General features: G+C 39.8%; 1 protein-coding gene across 2 annotated transcripts in view; it reads left to right on the top strand.

Moving 5' to 3' along the window:
* LOC111530171 (cytochrome P450 3A8) overlaps window positions 1-18,100 on the top strand; it is a 51,049-nt gene extending 32,949 nt beyond the window's left edge. The window contains exons 4-13 of one of the 2 annotated variants that reach the window (XM_031935988.1): window positions 2,770-2,869; window positions 5,245-5,358; window positions 5,624-5,712; window positions 6,983-7,131; window positions 8,222-8,349; window positions 9,032-9,098; window positions 11,695-11,855; window positions 13,912-14,138; window positions 15,175-15,337; window positions 17,534-18,100. In XM_031935988.1, coding sequence (XP_031791848.1) covers window positions 2,770-2,869; window positions 5,245-5,358; window positions 5,624-5,712; window positions 6,983-7,131; window positions 8,222-8,349; window positions 9,032-9,098; window positions 11,695-11,855; window positions 13,912-14,138; window positions 15,175-15,337; window positions 17,534-17,629 — 1,294 coding nt within the window. In that variant the 3' untranslated portion in view covers window positions 17,630-18,100. Of the gene's footprint in view, window positions 1-2,769; window positions 2,870-3,233; window positions 3,312-5,244; window positions 5,359-5,623; window positions 5,713-6,982; window positions 7,132-8,221; window positions 8,350-9,031; window positions 9,099-11,694; window positions 11,856-13,911; window positions 14,139-15,174; window positions 15,338-17,533 lie in introns of those variants that run through there. The other variant, XM_031935989.1, reaches the window with a different exon arrangement.
* The last annotated feature ends 3,529 nt before the right edge of the window (window positions 18,101-21,629 follow it).

Here is a 21,629-nt window from a genome sequence, read left to right as displayed (position 1 = left end):
ATGTGTTTGCAGTAGCTGGTATGGGTTGTTCCTTTCCATGTTTAGTGCTTCCTTCAGGAACTCTTGTAAGGCAGGCCTCGTGGTGACAAAAATCTCTCAGCATTTGCTTGTCTGTAAAGGATTTTAGTTCTCCTTCTTTTATGAAGCTTAGTTTGGCTGGGTATGAAATTCTAGGTTGGAAATTTTTTCTTTAAGAATGTTGAATATTGGCCTCCACTGTCTTCTGGCTCATAGGGTTTCTGCCAAGAGATTTGTTGTTAGTCTGATGGGCTTCCCTTTGTGGGACCTTTCTCTCTGGCTGCTCTTAACATTTTTCCCTTCATTTCAACCTTGGTGAATCTGATGATTATGTGTCTTGGGGTTGCTCTTCTCAAGGAGTATCTTTGTGGTCTTCTCTGTATTTCCTGAATTTGAATGTTGGCCTGCCTTGCTAGGTCGGGGAAGTTCTCCTGGATAATATCTTGAAGAGTGTTTTTTAACTTGGTTACATTCTCCCCATCACTTTCAGGTACACCAATCAAACATAGATTTGGTCTTTTCACATAGTCCCATATTTCTTGGAGGCTTTGTTCATTTCTCTTCAGTCTTTTTTCTCTAATCTTGTCTTCTCACTTTATTTCATTAATTTGATCTTCAGTCACTGATATCCTTTCTTCCGCTTGATCAAATTGGCTACTGAAGCTCATATATGCTTCACGAAGTTCTCTAACTGTGGTTTTCAGCTCCACCAGGTCATTTAAGCTCTTCTCTACACTGGTTATTCTAGTTAGCCATTTGTCTAACCTTTCTCCAAGGTCTTTAGCTTCCTTGCAACTGGTTAGAACATGATCCTTTAGCTCGGAGAAGATCGTTATTACCATCCTTCTGAAGCCTACTTCTGTCAACTTGTCAAACTCATTCTCGATCCAGTTTTGTTCCATTGCTGCCAAGGAGTTGTGTTCCTTTGGAGGAGAAGAGGTGTTCTGGTTTTTGGAATTCTCAGCCTTTCTTCTCTGGCTTCTCCCCATCTTTGTGGTTTTATCTACCTTTGGTCTTTGATGTTGGTGACCTACATATGGGGTTTTGGTGTGGATGTCCTTTTTGTTGTTGTTGATGCTATTCCTTTCTGTTTGTTAGTTTTCCTTCTAACAGACAGGCCTCTCAGCTGCAGGTCTGTTGGAGTTTGCTAGAGGCCCACTCCAGACCCTGTTTTCTTGGGTATCACAAGCAGAGGCTGCAAAACAGCAAATATTGCTGCCAGATCCTTCCTCTGGAAGCTTTGTCCAAGAGGGGCACCCACCTGTATGAGGTGTCTGTTGGCCTCTACTGTGAGGTGTCTCCCAGTCAGGCTGCCTGGGAGTCAGGGACTCATTTGAAAATGAGGCAGTCTGTCCATTATCAGAGCTTGAATGCCATGCTGGGAGAACCACTGCTCTCTTCAGTGCTATCAGGCAGGGATGTTTATGTCTGCGGAAGTTGTCTGTTGCCTTTTTTTCAGATACGCCCTGCCCCAGAGGCGGAACCTAGAGAGGTGGTAGGCCTTGCTGAGCTGTGGTAGGCTCTTCTCAGTTTGAGCTTCCCTGCCGCTTTGTTTACACTGTGAGCATGGAACTGGCTACTCAAGCCTCAGCAATGGTGGACGCCCCTCTCCGCGCCAAACTCTAGCATCCCAAGTCAAGCTCAGACTGCTACACTAGCAGCGAGTAAGGCTCCATGGGCATCAGACCCACCAAGCCAGGTACGTGAGGGAATCTCCTGGTCTGCCAGTTGCGAAGACCATGGGAAAGGTGCAATATTTGAGCTGGAGTGTACCACTCCTCCAGGCACAGTCCTTCACTGCTTCCCTTGGCTAGGAAAGGGATATCCCCTGACCCCTTGCACTTCCCGAGTAAAGTGATGCCCTGCCCTGCTTTGGCTCATCCTCCATGCGTTGCCCCCACTATCCAACCAGTCCCAATGAGATCAACAAGGTACCTCAGTTGGAAATGCAGAGGCCACCCATCTTCTGCCTAGATCTCACTAGGAATTGTAGACTGGAGATGTTCCTATCTGACCATCTTGGAAGTGACCTGGACTGTAATTTTATAAGGTGGCCTCAGCCAATTACAGCAGCTGTTCCCTGTCAGAGGGGCTAGAGGTTCGGTGAGAGGAGTGGAAGAGGTGCAGTGCTGTGTTTATTCACTAGAAGCAAGTGGGAGAAGTTCTTGCCTCTTTGTACTTCATCTTCTCTCATCGATTCCTCAGAAACTGCACTGCTGGCTGCAGGGTGCTGTGGAGCTGGCATGGCCCACACAGGCAATGTGACTAATAGAAAGAACACACAGCTCTGGATGTCCATAGGCCTTACACCAACTGCCATTGAAACATTTAATCCTTGTGAGCATTTGATGATTTACTTGCCTTCAATTTGTCACAGACCTAATATTATTTTTTTAAATAAAATATTTTAAACATATAAAACATTATGGAGAATGGCATGGGAAATACTCATGTATGCACCACCCAGCTTAACAAATGCTCTACTGTCGTTTCTAACCATGGTCTCTTTGAAGAGCTCTTTTGTCTTTCAATGTCTCTTCCTTGTTTGGCCCACATTATCCTTCATCATATGAAGACTTGGTTGGCTCCTGTGTCAGTCTCTTGCTGTGTGTCATACCTAATGAACTAGAACCTAAGATTGCTGTGTATTGTACAACTAGGGTATTATGTAATGTCAGGATCAAAGTCTGGCTTCCTGGGTTGGGCTCCAGCTATAGAATAAGGTTGATCAACTCTGTGTTTTCCACACAGCTTTTATGATGGTCGACAGCCTGTGCTGGCTATCACAGATCCCAACATGATCAAAACAGTGCTAGTGAAAGAATGTTATTCTGTCTTCACAAACCGGAGGGTAAGCATTCATGTGTTGAAACTAAAATGCTGATTGATTGATTAAGTTTATATTTTGAAATTCTTATCTATTCATAGACAGTTGCCTAAAAAATGTACAAGAAGGTTCCATGTCCACTTCATCCTGTCGCCACCAATGGTAACACCTTGCAGTCTTGCATAACTATAAATACAGTATATTCACGTTCTATAGTACAGGAAATCGACATTGATACAGTTCACAGAGCTTATTCAGATTTCACCAACTTTATGTGCCCTCATTTGTGTTCTATGCAAATTTATCACAATCATAGATTTGTGCAATGACCAGCATGATCAAGATGCAGAACCCATTTGCATTCTATGCAAATTTATCACAGTAGTAGATTCGTGCAACGACCAGCATGATCAAGCTGCAGATCCACTCTGTCTCCATGTGGCTCCCTCCTGCTTTCCTACAGTGACAAGTCTTTTTCTTTGGCAGGGTCCATATCAGAGCAAACTTTTTAAAATTTTGAGGTGGCCAATGTATTAATATTTCCTTTTCTGGATTGTGCTTTTGGTGCCAAGTTTGAAAGTTCTTTGCCAGCCCTCCTTCCTATATTGCTGTTTTTTTCTAAAAGTCATAAAATTTAATGCTTTACTATCTGTAACTCTATTATCCATTTTGTGTTTTTTTTGCATAAGGTATGAGATTTAGATCAAGCGTCATTTTTTGTTGTTGTTGTTGCTTATGGCTGTCCAATTCTTCCAATGCCATTTTTGGAAAGGTGGGCATATTGTTAAAAATCACCTGGGCATACTTCTTTGCATCTCTCATGTACTACTCTGTCCCATTGATCACTGTGTTTATTATTCCACCAATACCACAGTGTGGTGACTCTAATAGCTGTACAGTAACTCTTAACATCATGTAGAGTGATTCTTCCCACTTTAATTGACTTATTTTTCTCAGATTTGTTTTAACTCTTCCTGGTCCTCTGCTTTTCCATAAAAATTTAGAATGAGTTTATCAGTGTCTACAAATAAACGTGCTGTTATTTTGATGAAAATTGAATTAAATATGTAGACCAATTTATGGAAAATTTGTATCTTTACCATTTGGTCTTTCAATTCATGAACATAGTATGCCTTTCCATTGCCTTAGGTTTTCTTTGATTGCTTATAACATTTTGTAGTTTTCAGCATAGAGATCCTGTACATGTTTTGTTAGATTTACAGCTAAATTATTTCATTTTTGTTGGAATGACTATAAATGATATTATGTTTTTCTTGTATTTTCAGATATTGATTGTTGTTACACAGAAATGTGCTTTGTTTTTGTGTGTTGATCTGGTATCCTAGAACCTTGCAGAACTGGCATAGTAGTTCTAGAAGTCATTTTGTATATTCCTTGAGATTTTACATATTGTCAATTATGTCACTTGAAAATAGAGACAATTCTCTGATTTCCTTTCCAATCTGTATGCCTTTTATTTCTTTTTTTTTTTTTTTTTTTTGTCTATTGCACTAGGATTTCCCAGTATAATGTTGAGTAAATGTGGTGAATTTTTGAATTGTTCCTAATCTTGGGAGGGAAGCCTTTGGTCTTTGATCATTAAGCATGATTTTGATGAAGTGGGCTGTTTTCTTTTTCTTTTTTTGTAGATTCTCTTTATCAAATTGAGGAATTTTCTCTCCATAGTTTCCTGAGTTTTTATCATAAATGAATGCTGGAAGTACTCATTATAAAAAAAATGGTTATAGAAGACGAAAGAAAGTTTCAAGCGTGTTGGCTTGATAGGCCAGTTCCAAGTTGGCAAAAATAATTATCTCTTTTTTTCTTTCTATCAATGGAATAAAAAATTAAGAGAAAAGAATGTTTATGAAATCATGTTATTTCTTCAAAGTATGTTCCTAGTTTTAAAGGTATTACCTACTATTTTTTTTTAAAACCACCACATCGAGGCACCTCTTTTCACATTGCCCATGCTGTAGGAGAACATACTGACAGCTTGTCTGAGGCAACATACAGTCCACCAAAGTCACCTGCTTGTCTGTCTCCTCTCCTTCTCTACACTGGAGAAGTGATAGGTCTTGATTCTGTCTGTTCTACTGGAAGAACACGTTCCCTACCATGTGGATACTTTGCATGTAAAAGGTGACTGGGTTATACAGGCTGGAGACCACATCAGGTGGCTGGTCTCCCGAATGCTGCCCCCCCAACACAAATACATCCCAGGACACTGGGCATCTGGGATAAATCTCTATTGAGCATCTAGCATAGGGCCTGTCTGTCACCTAGTAGACAGTCACTAAATATTTGTTAAATATGTGATGCCTGTTTAACACATTTTCTACAACCATGGAGAACTCCACAACTGATGTAGGACAGAATATTTCTGCTTTGAACTCTAGCCTTTTGGTCCAGTGGGATTTATGAAATATGCCATCTCTATAGCTGAGGATGAAGAATGGAAGAGAATACGATCATTGCTGTCTCCAACCTTCACCAGTGGAAAACTCAAGGAGGTATGAAAACAACATGAGTTTTAATAAGAAACTTAAAGAATGAGCCTGGTGGGGACAGGTATAAAGTAAGATCACAGTCCCTTTCCAAGAGGTAGTCCACTGAATTTGAGCTTCCTAAAAATGGTATTTTATCATTATGTGCAGAAAAGACATTACAAAATTCATTATAAAATGTCACTTACTGCTCCATGCTGGGGAAAGCCATGTCCTTCTGGGATTAGAGTCTGCACATTTAACTATGGGTTGTGTTGTGTTTTGTGCTTAGATGGTCCCTATCATTGCCAAGTATGGAGATGTGTTGGTGAGAAATCTGAGGCGTGAAACAGAGACAGGCAAGCCTGTCACCTTGAAAGAGTAAGTAGGAGCACAGTCTTGCGGTTCTGAGCTGTCATGATCCCCTCCAGCTGCCTGCCATGGAGCTAATATTCCCACTGTTGGGTTATTCCAGTGACCAGACAAAAGGAGGGCTGTGGTAATGCAACTTCAATGGGTCTCCCAAGATGGGGAAGCTCCAATGAGATGGGGCAGCTGGAGGAAAAGGATCTTCTCCCCTGTGCACAGGGACCAGGGTTTACATATCCATTAAATCGTCACCTTGAATATTCTGGAAAACTAAATACATCCTTTAGGGGGAAAAAGTGTGATTGTGCTAAATTTTTAAGTATGGAGTGTATGGGATGGTGGAAGGGGAAGGCACTTGGTATCTGTTGGTTGGCAGTGAGTAGGGTGGGAAAGTTATAATGGAGAACTTAGAATAACTTTGATCCTTTCATGTTTTTTTCTGAGGACATCAGTAAAATACTAAATATTAAACATTCCCACCACTTCTGCTTCCTCTGGTCTCAAGGAGAGAAGGTGGTAAAAACGCTATAGGTAGAGTAAGCCTATTATTTGCTGTCTACACTTATGCAGGAGCAACAGGTGTAATCTGAGCCTGTCCTAGGCAGACTGGGATATGTGGTCACTCACTATAGAAATTTCCAAATCAAATTTTGAGAGATTCTTTTTTTTAAACAGAACATTCTTGGTCATTATATTTTACAAAAATAATTCTGCCTTCAGGGCAACTTCAGCTCACCACAGCTGGGGATAGTGGAAATTTCCAAAGCTTGAGCAGGGAGTATAGAGAATAAGGATGATATTCCTAGGAACTCAGAACAGGGTATTGTTGCTTTGTAAAGTGCTGAAGAGGAATCAGCTCTGGGCAGAGAGTCTGTAGTCAGGCAATGCCACCTTTCTTGAGCCCCTTAGGAAGAGTTAATTATTCTACTCTTGTCCTGCTGAAGCACAGTGCTTACACATCTTATATCATCCACACTCAACACCTGCTACTTCAGTTTTCTGATAATGGGTTTCTGTCTTCCTATGACTGGGCTCCTTGACCTCAGAGGTAAGTCTAATTCAGTCAAGTATCTCCATCACCCCCAGTGTAGGGCCAGCTGCATCACTGGCACCCGATAACCACCTTCTGATGGAGTGTGATGGGACATGATCCAGTAGATAGTTCTGAAAGTCTGTGGCTCTTTATCTGTCTTGACTGGACATGTGGATTTCCTGTTGCACATATAGTGAAAGGATTGTAAAGAGGTGCTAATTTTAATTTTCCACGTCTTTCTCCACTCAGTGTCTTTGGGGCCTACAGCATGGACGTGATCACTAGCACATCATTTGGAGTGAATGTCGACTCTCTCAACAATCCACAAGACCCCTTTGTGGAAAACACCAAGAAGCTTTTAAGATTTGATTTCTTAGATCCATTCTTTCTCTCAATAAGTATGTGGACTACTATTTCCTTTTCTCTCCTCCTCTCTGAAAAATAACTGCTTTATTGAGATGTAAATCACCATGTAATTCATCCACTTAAAACGTACAGTTCAATGATTTGTAGTACATTTGAAGATATGTGTGACCATCACCATTTTAAACTTTAAAACATTTTTGTCAATCTAGAGACCTCATACATTTTTAGCTATCAACCCCCTGCCACAAACCCTGTCATCATATGCAACCACTGATCAGCTCTCTGCCTTTATAGATTTGCCTATTCTGGACACTTCATAGAAATGATATTAATTTGTCAGGGTTTTTTTTTATTCTCTAGTTCACGAATTTGTACTTTAGTCTGTATTATTTTCTTTCTTCTGCTGGCTTCAGGCTTAGTTTGCCCTTCTTCATTTACTGTGTTGTGGCATGAATGTAGATGATTGATTTGTGATTTTTTTGTTCTCTAAATTTAGACGTTACAGCTATAAATTTCCCTCTGAGCAATTTCTTTGCTAAATCCCATGAGATTGTGGCCTATCACATCTTAATTTTTGTTCACCTCAAAACAGTTTCTATGTGCCCTTTGGGTTTCTACTTTGACTCATTGGTTACTTAAACGTTTATTCTTTAACTTCCACATATGTGTGAGTTTCCCAATTTTCTTTCCTTTATTGATTTTAGCTTTATTCCATGATAGGTGACAGAGATACGCTGTGTTATTTCTATCTTGACTACCTACTATTTCTTGAACAGCAAGATTAATTTTGAGCTTCAGATTATGATTTGGGTTATTCTAGGAGACTCTAGTCCAATAGATAAAGGCAAAGAGATTAAGGCATTAAATTTTGTTCCTTTTATCATTCAAAAGATGCGCAAGGGGCTGCTGATCTCACTGCTGTGGTGGTCCCTATGCATAGACCTGCCCTTGCTCAGCCACTAGCCTGTGAAAGGGCAAAAGTCACAGAAGGAATGGCTTCCAGTTGAGAACTTTGATGTCTTTTACTCTTCTGATGGGGAGAGAAAATTAGAATTGCTCCAGGTAAATTTTGCATTTTCACAGTGGATTTCTTTTTCTGTTTTTGTTTTTGTTTTTCTACAGCAATCTTCCCATTTCTCACCCCAATTCTTGAAGTATTAAATATCTCTGTTTTTCCAAGAGAAGTTACAAGTTTTTTAAGAAAAGCTGTAAAAAGGATAAAAGAAAGTCGCCTCAAAGAGACACAAAAGGTAAAATCTGGTGGCAGTTATAGGAGGGTGTTTAGTTTTTCATAATTTTCTAGATAATATACATATGATTGGTGCACTTACCTGTATGTTTTTAAAGAATGATTTTAACGTAAAGACTACTCATGTTTAGAACAAGAGAATTCATTTGGTAGGAATGCAGAAAGTGGAGTTTGGGGAAGGAGATATGAGAATGAGTCAGAGACAACACATAAAATTTGATATCAGACACAACAGTTAGCATGCCATGGCATACATTTTATTGAGATAAAACTTTACCACTTTATTTCCCTTCAATAAATTGATAGAGGATAAACATTACTGTTTGGAAATATATTTTACTGGTATTATGCTTTCCCCAGATCATAGATTGGTGGACTCATTTCAAGTACAAACCTGTTATTTTACCCATTCTCCAATGAAAGGCCCTATCAGGCCACCGGCTGAAGTGTAGTGTGGGTTAAATTTGAGCCATCTCACATGATAGCCAGATTTGTTTCAGGAAAGCATCCGCTTTCCAAGGATTTAGAAGGATATTTTTTTCACTGGTGACTCAGGCAACACCCATCAGATTTCTGGTCTTCAAGGACCCATATTCTGAAGGGAGATCAAGAACTGCTCTTCTGATTTACTTCTGACTTCAGGAGTCACTTTCTGTCAATGAAATTTCTCTTTTTGCTTCTAGCGCCGAGTGGATTTCCTTCAGCTGATGATTGACTCTCAGAATTCGAAAGACACTGAGTCCCACAAAGGTATCCAAAGAGTGCTTCTGGGGGCTACTGGTGGGGCACTCAGAGGGAGGCCCTTGTTCTGAAAATGTGCAGGAAGTATTCCAGGAAGATGAGAATTTCTGCCACATAGCAGAATGACACAGTTTTGGATGTTACAAATGGTAGCTGGAGGCACTTTCTAGAGGCATACAGGCATAGATAGCCACGTTCTAAGATTAAAGGGCAACCTAAGCAAACCTGGCATGCTAGAAAGTCAGTCAGCGGTCTGTGGATCACCTACATCAGATCAAATGCCAGTTCTCGGCCTCCTCCAGATCCAATGAATCAAAACTTCTACCTGTAAATTTACTAGGTTGCTGCAAAAGTAATTGTGCATTTTGCCATTACTTTTCATTGCAGAAAAAAAGCAATGAAAAGTAATGGCAAAATCCTGCAATAACTTTTGCAGCAACCTAATACATCTAACATCCAATCAGGAGCCACACTGTTCCAATAAGGGTGATTTTAGCTGAAAGTATGTTCAATCAGGTTAATCCACTGCAAAGTTATTTTCTCCTTTGGAATGGCTTAGTAACTTGTGGGGAAAACCTCTGAGACTGTGTAAATATCCTCTATGTCTTCAATGTTTCACCTACTAATTTTACAAGCCATGTATGGTTTTTACTGAAGTCACTATGACTATGACAGTAGTGAAATGATGACCGTGGTCAATTTCAAGCCACCAAGACTTGGCAACTATCTCATAAAATTCCTGAATATTTAACTATTGGTTCTAGAGAGCAGGATTGGACTGACTGCAGCATACTGCTTTAAATATGTCTGTGTCTACATCTACTTTTGTCTGTATGTCTATCTATGTATCTATGCATCTATCTACCTATCATCTATCATTTATCCATCTATCATCTATCTACTTATCTATTATCTATCTATCATCTATCTATTCATCTGTCTATCCCAATACAACTTGCTGTGATAAAGGAAATAGTCTATTGTTTTATTGTTTCATATAGAAATCAAAGACACATATGGCTTTTTAGCACTGGATATATGGCTAGTGCCACTGAAGATCAATTTTAAATGGTATTTCAGTTTAATTGAATACAATTTGATTTTCAATAGCCACTAGTAGATAGTGGCTACCATATTGGACAGCAGAGCTCTAAACTTTGAGATTATAGTTCAATTTCACATCAGTATCATCAGATTAGGTAGTTGAATTTACCCACAACTGCATCACAGAAGTCTTCACTGGTAAATCACAGCTCTGTCAACCTTTCTCACACTCCTTTCATATTGGTTTTAGTTGTGAATTACATTGTTGGAGCAGGCACCATATTTATTTTTGTGTTCTAGGTCTTTAAAAGTCCTAATCCAGTCCTGATCAAACAGACCAGTGATAGACCACCCTGACTTTCCCTCAGGAGAAAACCAGAAGGGGGGCCAACTTGTCATCATAGGAGCTTATGCTATCTTAATGCCATTCATCAGATTGCAATCAACACCACTCATCTAGCTTTTTGTCCATCTCTCATCTTTTTTTTTTTTTTTTTTTTTTTCTGAGATGGAGTCTCACTCTGTCACCCAGGCTGGAGTGCTGTGGCACGATCTCGGCTCACTGCAAGCTCCACCTCCCGGGTTCATGCCATTCTCCTGCCTCAGCCTCCCCAGTAGCTGGGACTATAGGCGCCCGCCACCACGCCTGGATAATTTTTTGTATTTTTTAGTAGAGACGGGGTTTCACCATGTTAGCCAGGATGGTCTCGATCTCCTGACCTCGTGATCGGCCCGCTTCGGCCTCCCAAAGTGCTGGGATTATAGACGTGAGCCACTGTGCCCGGCTCCATCTCTCATTCTTGTAAATCCTGAGATAGTCAATTCTGAGAACTGTAGCCTAGATCTATCACCTGATGCCTCTCAAAGATATAATCCATGCTTCTCAAGCTGGGCTATGCACACAAATCACCGCATCTTGTGAAAGTTCAGATTTTGAATCAGTAGTTCAACGGTGGGGTTTGAGATTTTGCATTTCTAATGAGCTCCTAGATGCTTCTGACACATGGACCACACTTTGGGTACCAAGAGGTGGTCTGTAGTTCAATATTGGTCCCTTAAGTTCCCTCAAACATATCTACGGGAAATGTCCTTTAATTTTCCCTACACTTAACCATTAATATTGCAAATTCTCTCAAAGTTTGTCAAGGTATATTGTAGCTAAAATAAATTACATTTTTCTTGGGGGAGAAGACTACCTCATATTAACTTACAATAAAGTATTTTTAGGATCATTCAAGGAGCACACCCATAACACTGAGTAAGCTATGAAGAAATGCTCTCTCTGGAAATTACTGAGACGTGCAGGTGGCAGGGATGGCATGAGGAGGAGTGGATGGCCCACATTCTCAAACACCTTGGGGAAAACGGGATTAAAATGATTTGCCTTATTCTGGTTCTGTAAGACACACATCAGAGTGAAACCACCCCAAGTGTACCTCTGAATTGCTTTTCTATTTTTTTCCCTTAGGGATTTGAGGGCTTCACTTAGATTTCTCTTCATCTAAACTGTGATGTCCTACATTGACCTGATTTACCTCAAATATCTTTCCTCTCCTTTCAGCTCTGTCTGATCTGGAGCTCGTGGCCCAATCAGTTATCTTCATTTTTGCTGGCTATGAAACCACGAGCAGTGTTCTTTCCTTCATTATGTATGAACTGGCCACTCACCCTGATGTCCAGCAGAAACTGCAGGAGGAAATTGATGCAGTTTTACCCAATAAGGTGAGTGGATTATACAGGGAGAAGGAGAGATGAGGTGAAGCCTTAGCAAAAATGTCTCCTCACCACTCCCCAGGAAAATGTTTATAAAAAGCATAATCACTGATTCTTTCATTGACACTCTGTAGGAAGACTCTGAAAAGAAAAGAAACATAGGGAATTGTTGCTACTGGCAGAAGCATAAGATCTTTGTAAAACAGTGCTGTACCTGGTTCATCTGCTTTCTGTTACCACAATAATGCTAAGGAAAAAACCTCAAAAAACCTCAGTGGCATCTAGCAATAAGCATGTATTGCTCACACTCATTTCACATTGGTTTTGGTTGTGAATTATGTGGTTGGAGCAGGCACCATAGTGGTATGTGATGTTCCCCTCCCTGTGTCCACACATGGACACAGGAATTTGCTCTTTTTATCTGTTTTTACTTTCTTGATTACAGACGTGTGACCTTTTATTCGAAAGGTGACAATCACTTTCTCATATTTTATTTGATGCTAGTGGTCATAGCCTATTAGTCAAACCACTACATGGTTATGCTAAGGATTTCAGTTCCTGGGGTGAAAGCCATCCCGAGTATCTCCCCACTTCATGTCTTCCACATATCATGGTTGGATAGTGAGCTCTGCTGATATTGGCAGGACTTGCTCTGGTCTGGCTGGGGTCTGACGGGGCCTGGCCCTGGGTGTGCTGTGCAGGCTGACCCAGCTCTTCCCACACCTATCTTACGTTCCAGTCAGGTAGTAACTGGTGAAGAAGCCAGGCTAGGAACCAGGGTGTCTGTCTCCTGAGCTAGTCTTAAAACTCAATAATATTGCTTTCCAAATATAATACCAAACATTAGGTGCATATCACCTCCACTGTTTTCAGACCTCTGCCAAAACTGGGATTCTTTGTGGCATGAAGAGACACGGCTTTGGGGCTGGCAATGAGGTGAACACAAAGGAATGTTCTTTAGAGATTACAGTCCATCCCTGAAGCAACAACTAGGAGACTGTTTCAGCAAGTGAGGACAGGGCTGCGTGGGGTTCTATCCTTCTTATAACTTCCACTAGCACTGAAATCGTGTGCTTTGGTTACATCCAACCAGAACCTTCTTTGTCATTTTTGGGATAGAAAGGGACTAGTTTATCCTCAAATTATTTTATAGGGATTTTATATAATATAGTGTTTCTCTCCACATTTTAGTATATCTCCTTTTATAAGTGTGTATATATAAAATACAAATCCTGTTTTGTAACTCTTTTGTTTTATATATATAAGCAGGACTTTGCAACCAATAATCCTTGTGTAACACAGATAATTTGTTTTTTTTGTTTTGTTTTGTTTTTTTGTTTTTTGTTTTGTTTTGAGCATATTTGTATAAACACACACACAAGGCAAACACTAAAAATATTCCATGAATTGACTGTAAATCTTTCTTTTTTATTATTATTATTATTATTTTACTTTAAGTTCCGGGGCACATGTGGTGAAAGTGCAAGTTTGTTACATAGGTATACATGCGCCATGGTGGTTTGCTGCACCCATCAACTCATCATCTACATTAGATATTTCTCCTAATGCTATACCTCCTCCAGCCCCCCCTCCCCACACCTCCAATAGGCCCCGGTGTGTGATGTTCCCCTCCCTGTGTCCACACATCAACACAGGAATTTGCTCTTTTTATCTGTTTTTACTTTTTTGATTACTGACGTTTGATCTGCTTTTGAAAGGTGACAATCACTTTCTCATATTTTTTTGATCTTAGTGGTCATAGGCTATTAGTCACATTTGTTTCCATGAGAAACCAAAACCACTACACGGTTATGCTAAGGATTTCAGTCCCTGGGGTGAGAGCTGTCCCAAATGTCTCCCCTCTTCATAACACCTCCACACATCTCAGTGGGCCATTGAGCACATCAACGGGCACGACAGTTATTAAAACACTTTATAAATGCTTCGATCCTTTACCAGTATGAGTTAGTCTCTGGAGCTCCTAATACTTCAGTAGTACTGCATGAACTGAGTTAAAAGTTAATTCAAAATCTCGATTTATCCAAATCTGTTTCTTTCTTTCCAGGCACCACCCACCTATGATACTGTGCTACAGATGGAGTATCTTGACATGGTGGTGAATGAAACACTCAGATTATTCCCAATTGCTATGAGACTTGAGAGGGTCTGCAAAAAAGATGTTGAAATCAATGGGATATTCATACCCAAAGGGGTGGTGGTGATGATTCCAAGCTATGCTCTTCACCATGACCCAAAGTACTGGACAGAGCCTGAGAAGTTCCTCCCTGAAAGGTACAAAGCCCCTGGGAAGGGAGCCCTCCCTCAACCAGCCTGGTTCAAGCATATTCTGTCTCTCTTAATCTACAGGATGGTCATGGGTTTATGTAATTATTTGCTTGTCTTTTTATATTTAGAGGTTTTTTAAATCATCAAATTGATTATTGTCACACTTTACAAACCAGACTAGAAAACTACAGCCATCCACAGTCCCAAAAACTTAAGATGAAGGTCATCAATTATGTCCTTATAGGTCGTAAGTGTCCAAAATATAAGGACTGTTTTAGAAACACATGATCACAATGCTATTATTATGTCTCCCAAATGAATATTTTTTCATGAATATAATCAAATATTTAGGAATAAAATTTGAATAAAAAACATGAGTCTAATCTTCAAAGAGTTTATAGCTTAGTGGAAGAGATAGACAAAGAAAGCAGTGATGATACTGCTTTGCACTGGTACAGTAGCATCATATGCCCGTGTAAATTATCTGACTTAAACTATTCTATGGAGGCGTGGGGGAGAAAGAGGGAGAGATGGAGAGAACAAGGAGGAGAAGCAGGGATAAGACAAGGTAGGGAGGAGAAGGAGGAGAATTAGAAAAACGAGAGGAGATGAGAAGGAAAGTGCAAAATAACAATTTTGAAATAGTGCAAGACAATTTCCCCTTCTTCATGACCAACATAAGCATGAGTTGAGGCAGGAACCTACTTTTCCATCACTCAGTCTCATCACTTATGTGCCTTTTATAGTGTGAACACATCACCACCCTGAATATAATTTCAGTATTTAGAAATAAGTATTCTTTGCAACACTATTTATCTCACCTCAACAAGACTGAAAGCTCCTACAGTGTAAGGAGAGTAGAAAGGATCTGTAGCATACAATTCTAATAGCAAAATAAGCATAGCAGGATTTCAGTGACCAGCCCACAAAAGTATCCTGTGTACTACTAGTGGAGGGGTGGGCCCCAAGTAAGAAACCTTACATGTAACTCTTAGGGGCATTATGTCATTAACTTTTAAAAAATCTACCAATGTGGAACCAGGTTCAGCAAGAAGAACAAGGACAACATAGATCCTTACATATACGCACCCTTTGGAAGTGGACCCAGAAACTGCATTGGCATGAGGTTTGCTGTCATGAACATGAAACTTGCTCTAATCAGAGTCCTTCAGAACTTCTCCTTCAAACCTTGTAAAGAAACACAGGTCAGTCAATTTTCTATAAAAATAATGTTTCATTAAGAATTCTTTTAACCTAAAGGTCTATATTTTTAAAAAAGAATATGCTTGTTTAATATTTTACTAATTTGTTCTATGGGCCAAGGAATCAATTTGGACCCATCTGTGATCTTTGAGGGCGCTCCAGTTCTGGAGGTCAAAAGCCATAGCATTAAAAACATCATGTGAAGTCCATGTAGATTAGCATGGCATGATTATCTGCAGTCTCCTTGAACTTGAGCAAAATTTAAGTTCAGTTTCAAGTTGATTGGAAAGATGGGGAAGTATTTTGCACAATCATAAAGTGCAATGATTACCTTGTTGTGACTTTTGAATGCTGCCCTCCCCTACCAGAACTTGTAGAAACTGTCTTATGACAGTGGCTCCCAACCACTTACTGTACCTTGGAATCACCAGGGAGCTTTAAAAATTCATGATGCCTGGGATATCACAGAAATTCTAAACTAATTTGCCCAGAGTGTAACTTTAAAAACTCCCCCATTGCTTCTCATCTGAAGACAAGGTTGAGAATGACTAACTTAAGGCATTTCTGGTGGGCATGAAGGACTACCACAGTCCAAGGTCATCCTGACTGACCTCACCTTCCAGGTGCCTAGCTCCATTCAGTTGGGCTCCATTTCAACCCAGTTATAACTCTATTAATGTTGTTCCCTTTCTCCTCATTTTTTTCTTATCTTTCAAGTCCTAGTTCAATTCCCAAGCCCCTCCAAAGTGTCTTCTCCTCCTAGTCCAGGGCCCATTTACTTCTCTGCTCTGTTATCAGATACTGGAGGCTATTATCATATAATTTCACAATTTGCCATTGAATCATTGAGTTTTATTCTGTATATTTTCTCTGTATCTAAAAATGTCTTCCCACCTCCATTAACAATATCCTCTCATTTTATTCCTTTTAAAATATCCCAGTGGTGCCTTGCAAGGGACTGTATCTAACGCAAGCATTTGGTCAATGTTTAAGGAGTGATGTGCAGTTGATGGCTTGCATACATATATTAAGCTACTTAATGTGAACCTTTAACAAATGCTATTCGTGCATATGCATGTGTGTGTGTGTGTGCGCACATGTGCGCATGCATGTCTGTCTGCAGTGAAAACATTCATGGGTTTTTGAAAATTTTTAAATAATAAGGTGTTATATTTATAGAAAGATTTGAAATATTTTCTCTGAAGAAGTTAAAGAACAGATGTCGCTGATTCATATTAAACAAGACCCTATAAATCTTATTTCTAAGTCTCACATATTTATTATTCAACTCCACCCCTTAAGTAGGCTTTCTATATAGGAGAGAAAGAAGATAGAAATAGTTTCCATATTATTTTCGTATTCTGTATTATTGGTGGCTTTAGGCCAGCTGTGTAGTTATCCTATATGTGCTCAGACAGGGGACTCAGACCTGAATAAAAGTGGTCCTCTGGCACACCTGGGATGGGGAAGTTACTCCTTGGTAAGCTCCCAAGCTGGCACTTCTTGATCTCCATGGCCATTTTCATGCCCATTACTCCATGGTGATCAGAATATTACTCTGTTGTGTCCCCTCAATACTGAAGCAGTGTCTCAATAACAATGGGGCTAAAAGTTCAGTCAAAACACTGTAGGAATTGAGAGGTTCCCCACTTGCAAGCCAAGTGGAGATGTTAAAAAATAAAATGATGATGTTTCCTGAAGGTGTCTTCCCATCTTTACACTGGACGGGTTCAACTGGGAGGAATTACTGAACTCTGGAAGTTGAAGACTGTCCATATAATTAAAATGTGCAATAACTAGTCAGGATTACCTTGCGAGTTTCAACATACACAAAATTAACTTTATATGACTCTTCAAAAATAGTTTGCCATCATACTTAATAATCTGGTTTAAATGTTTAAAACTCATCCATTTTACTTAAAATTTAAATCAATAAAGAACACAGGTTCCTGTGAATTTGTCTCAGGCCTGGCACAGAAGAGTACTCCATAAATATTTTGTTAAATGATTGATGGTGAATGCTCTCACTATCCAATCTTCACACATCTTATAGAGTAAGTATAAAGAATCCAAGATTTATAGTGCTGAAAGTAGTTTTTATATGTTTATTGTCATTACTGCATTTTTTTACTTTGATGCTATACTTTCTGCTTTTGCTTTATTTAATGCTACTCAATATGCTTTTTTAACTGTTGCAGATCCCACTGAAATTACGCTTAGGAGGACTTCTTCAAACAGAAAAGCCCATTGTTCTAAAGATTGAGTCAAGGGATGGGACTGTAAGTGGAGCCTGAATTTTACTAAGGACTTCTGCTTTGCTTTTCAAGAAAGCTATGCCCCAGAACATGAGAGACCTCAAATTACTTTGTGACTAGAACTCTGAAATGAAGATGGGCTTCATCCAATGTATGGTATAAATAACCAGGGATTCTGTACATGCATTGAGCTTTCTCCCTGTCTGTGTATAGTGTTATACTTGGGAATAGAAAGGAGATGACCAAATCAGTGCAGGGGAGGTAGATTTGGCTCCTCTGCTTCTCATAGGACTATCTCCAGCCTGGTTCAAGCACCCCTAGTTAGCACCATTAACTCCTCCTGAGCTCTGATAAGAGAATCAACATTCCTCAATAATTTCATCCACAATTATTAATGAAAATAAGAATCATTTTGATGGCTCTAACAGTGACATTTATATCTCATGTTTTACCTGGAGTATTCTATAATAAGTTTTATATTAAATCAATAAAGATCATTTTACAAAAGTATATCAGATGCTTTCCTGCATATTAAGGAGAAATCTATAGAACTGAATGAGAACCAACAAGTAAATATTTTTGATCATTGTAATCACTGTTGGTGTGGGGCCTTTGTCAGAACTAGAATTTGATTATTAACATAGGTGAAAGCTAATCCGCTGTGACTTTACCCATTTAGAAAGAATATTCATAGTTTAATTATGCCATTTTTGATCCGGCATAGTGGCTCATTCCTGTAATCCCAGCACTTTGGGAGGCTGAGCCAGGTGGATCGCCTGAGGTCAGGAGTTCAAAACCAGCCTGGTCAACATGGTGAAATCCCATCTCTACTAAAAATACAAAAATTAGCTAGGCGTGGTGGTACATGCCTGTAAACTCAGCTACACAGGAGACTGATATTTGTAAAAACTTAAAGACCCCAAAGAACTATTGGAACTGATAAACAAATTCTGTAATGTTGCTGGATACAAAATCAACATACAAAAATTAGTAGCATTTCTATATGGCATAGTGAACAATCTGGCAAAAATAAAAAAGTAATCCCTTTTACAACAGTCACAAATAAAACTAAATACCTAGAAATTAACTTAATCAAAGAAGGGAAAGATCTCTACAGTGAATATTGTAAAACACTGATGAAAGGAATTGAAGACACAAAAAGGGATATTTCATGTTTATATATTGTAAGAATCAATATTGTTAAAAATGTCCACACTACCCAAAGCAATGTACAGATTCAATGCAATCCCTTAAAATACCAATGACATTCTTCAAATAAATAGAAAAAAAACTTATAATTTGTATGGAACCACAAAAGACCCAGAATAGCCAAAGCTATCTTCAGCAAAAAGAACAAAACAGGAGGAATCATATTACTTGACTTCAAATTATACTACAGAGGTATAGTAACCAAAACAGCATGGTTCTTATATGAACACAGACACATAGACCAATGAAATACAATAGAGAACCCAGAAACAAATGCAAACACTTACAGTGAACTCATTTTTGACAATGCTACTAAGAACATACACTGGGGAAAAGACAGTCTCTTCAATAAATGGTGCTGGGAAAACTGGATATCCGTATGCAGAAGAATGAAACTAGACCCCTATATCTCACCAGACACAAAAACCAAATCAAGGTGGATTAAAGACTGAAATCTGGCTGAGTGGGGTGACTCATGCCTGTAATCTCAGTACTTTGCAGAACTTTGAGAAGCCAAGGCGGGTGGATCACTTGAGGTCAGGAGTTAGAGACTAGCCTGCCAACATGGTGAAACTCCATCTCTACCAAAAAATACAAAAGTTAGCTGGGCATGGTGGTGCATGTCTATAGTCCCAGCTACTCAGTAAGCTAACGTGGGAGTATCATTTGGACCTGGGAGGTGGAAGCTGCAGTGAGCTGAGATCATGCCAATGCACCCCAGCCTGGGCAACAGAGTGAGACAGACTGAAATCTAAGACCTCAAGCTATGAAACTGTTACAAGAAAACATTGTGGAAACTCTTCAGGACATTGGTCTGGGCAAAAATTTCTGAAGTAATACCCCACAAGCACAGGCAACCAAACCAAAAATGGACAAATGGAATCACATCAAGTTAAAAAGTTTCTGTGCTGCAAAAAAAGTAATCAACAATGTGAAGACACAAACCACAGAATGAGAGAAAATAGTTTCAAACTAACACTCTGACAACAGATTAATAGGCAGAATATATAAAGAGCTCAAACAACTCTGTAGTAAACAATCTAATAATCCAATCAAAAAATGGGCAAAAGATTTGAATAGACGTTTCTCTCTCTCTCGCTCTCTCTCTCTTTTTTTTTTTTTTTTTTTTTTTTTGGGATGGAGTCTCTGTCGCCCAGGCTGGAGTGCAGTGGCACAGTCTCGGTTCACTGCAAGCTCCCCCTCCCGGGTTCATGCCAATCTCCTGCTTCAGCCTCCCAAGTGGCTGGGACTACAGGCGCCTGCCTCCACGCCCAGCTAATTTTTTGTATTTTTAGTAGAGACAGGGTTTCACCGTGTTAGCCAGGATAGTCTTGATCTCATGACCTTGTGATCCACCCGCCTGGGCCTCCCAAAGTGCTGGGATTACAGGCGTGAACCACTGTACCCGGCCTGAATAGACATTTCTCAAAAGAAGACATACAAATACCACATAGACATATAAAAAGGTGCTCAACATCATTGATCATTAGAGAAATGAAATCAAAAACTACAGTGAGATAGCATCTCACCCCAGCTAAAATGGCTTTTATCCAAAAGACAGGCAACAACAAATGCCAGCAAGAATGTGGAGAAAAGGAAATCCTTGTACACTGTTGGTGTGAATTAGTACAACCACTATAGAGAACCGTTTGGAGGTTCCTCAAAAAATTAAAATAGAGCTACCACAAGATCCAGAAATCGCAGGGCTTGGGTATATACCTGAAAGAAAGGAAATCCATATACTGAAGAGATATCTTCACTCTCATGTTCACAATAGCCACTATTCACAAATGCCAAGATTTGGAAGCAACCTAAGTGTCCATCAACAGATGAATGGATAAAGAAAGTACTCCAATTATACACAATGGAGTATAATTCAGCCACAAAAAAAGCATGAGATCCTGTTATCTGTTATAACATGGATGGAACTGGAGGTCATTATATTAAGTGAAATGAGCCAGGCACAGAAAAACAGACATTGCATGTTCTCACTTATTTGCAGGATCTACAAATAAAAACAACTGAACTAATGTCTGGGTCTTAGTCAATTTTGTACCCTAAGTACTGGGAGCACAGCTTTTAAGATACATGATGAATGCTTTCATACAGGAATGAATAGAGGAGAGGCATAGGGTGCCTCTGGGTGTTCTTCTGATACATAGTATCTTCCTTCACACATTTACTACAACTCTCAACAGGTAAGTCTCTTCATGTTATGTTACCTTCTGAGGAATTAGGTGTCAGAACATGCCTTCTATTATTTTCCTTTATGGAACAAGACCAATTGCATTAGTTGGGACACAGTGCTGGCTGCATTTGAGTCCCAAGCAACAATTAGCCTCTTGCTGAGAGTAATTAGTCTGTTTCTACAGAGTCAGAGGGGATGATACGCAGGGGCCCAGCAATCTCACCCAAGTCAACTTCACCAACCTTTCTGGTCACCCATCGTGTGTACAGTACCCTGCTAGGGACCAGGGTCATGACAGTAAATAATACCAGACTGTGCCCTTGAGGAGCTCACTTCTGCTAAGGGAAACAGGCACAGAAACCCACAATGGTGGTAGAGAGGAAATAGGACAATAGGACTGTGTGAGGGGGATAGGAGGCACCCAGAGGAGGAAATGGTTACATCTGTGTGAGGAGGTTGGTAAGGAAAGACTTTAACAGAAGGGGTCTGTCTGGCTGGGCTTGGAAGGATGTGTAGGAGTCATCTAAGGGGCACAGGTACACTCCAGGCAGAGGGAATTGCATGGGTAAAGATCTGTAGGTGTGCCTTGTAGGGATGGATTTCAAGCATTCTGGAATAATCTCTAGAGCAAAGGAGACTTGG

The sequence above is a fragment of the Piliocolobus tephrosceles genome, chromosome 8, assembly GCF_002776525.5.
Source record: "Piliocolobus tephrosceles isolate RC106 chromosome 8, ASM277652v3, whole genome shotgun sequence".
Lineage (NCBI taxonomy): Eukaryota > Metazoa > Chordata > Mammalia > Primates > Cercopithecidae > Piliocolobus > Piliocolobus tephrosceles.
Note: the sequence above shows the minus strand (reverse complement) of the source record. Positions and strands in the feature narration are given on the sequence as shown.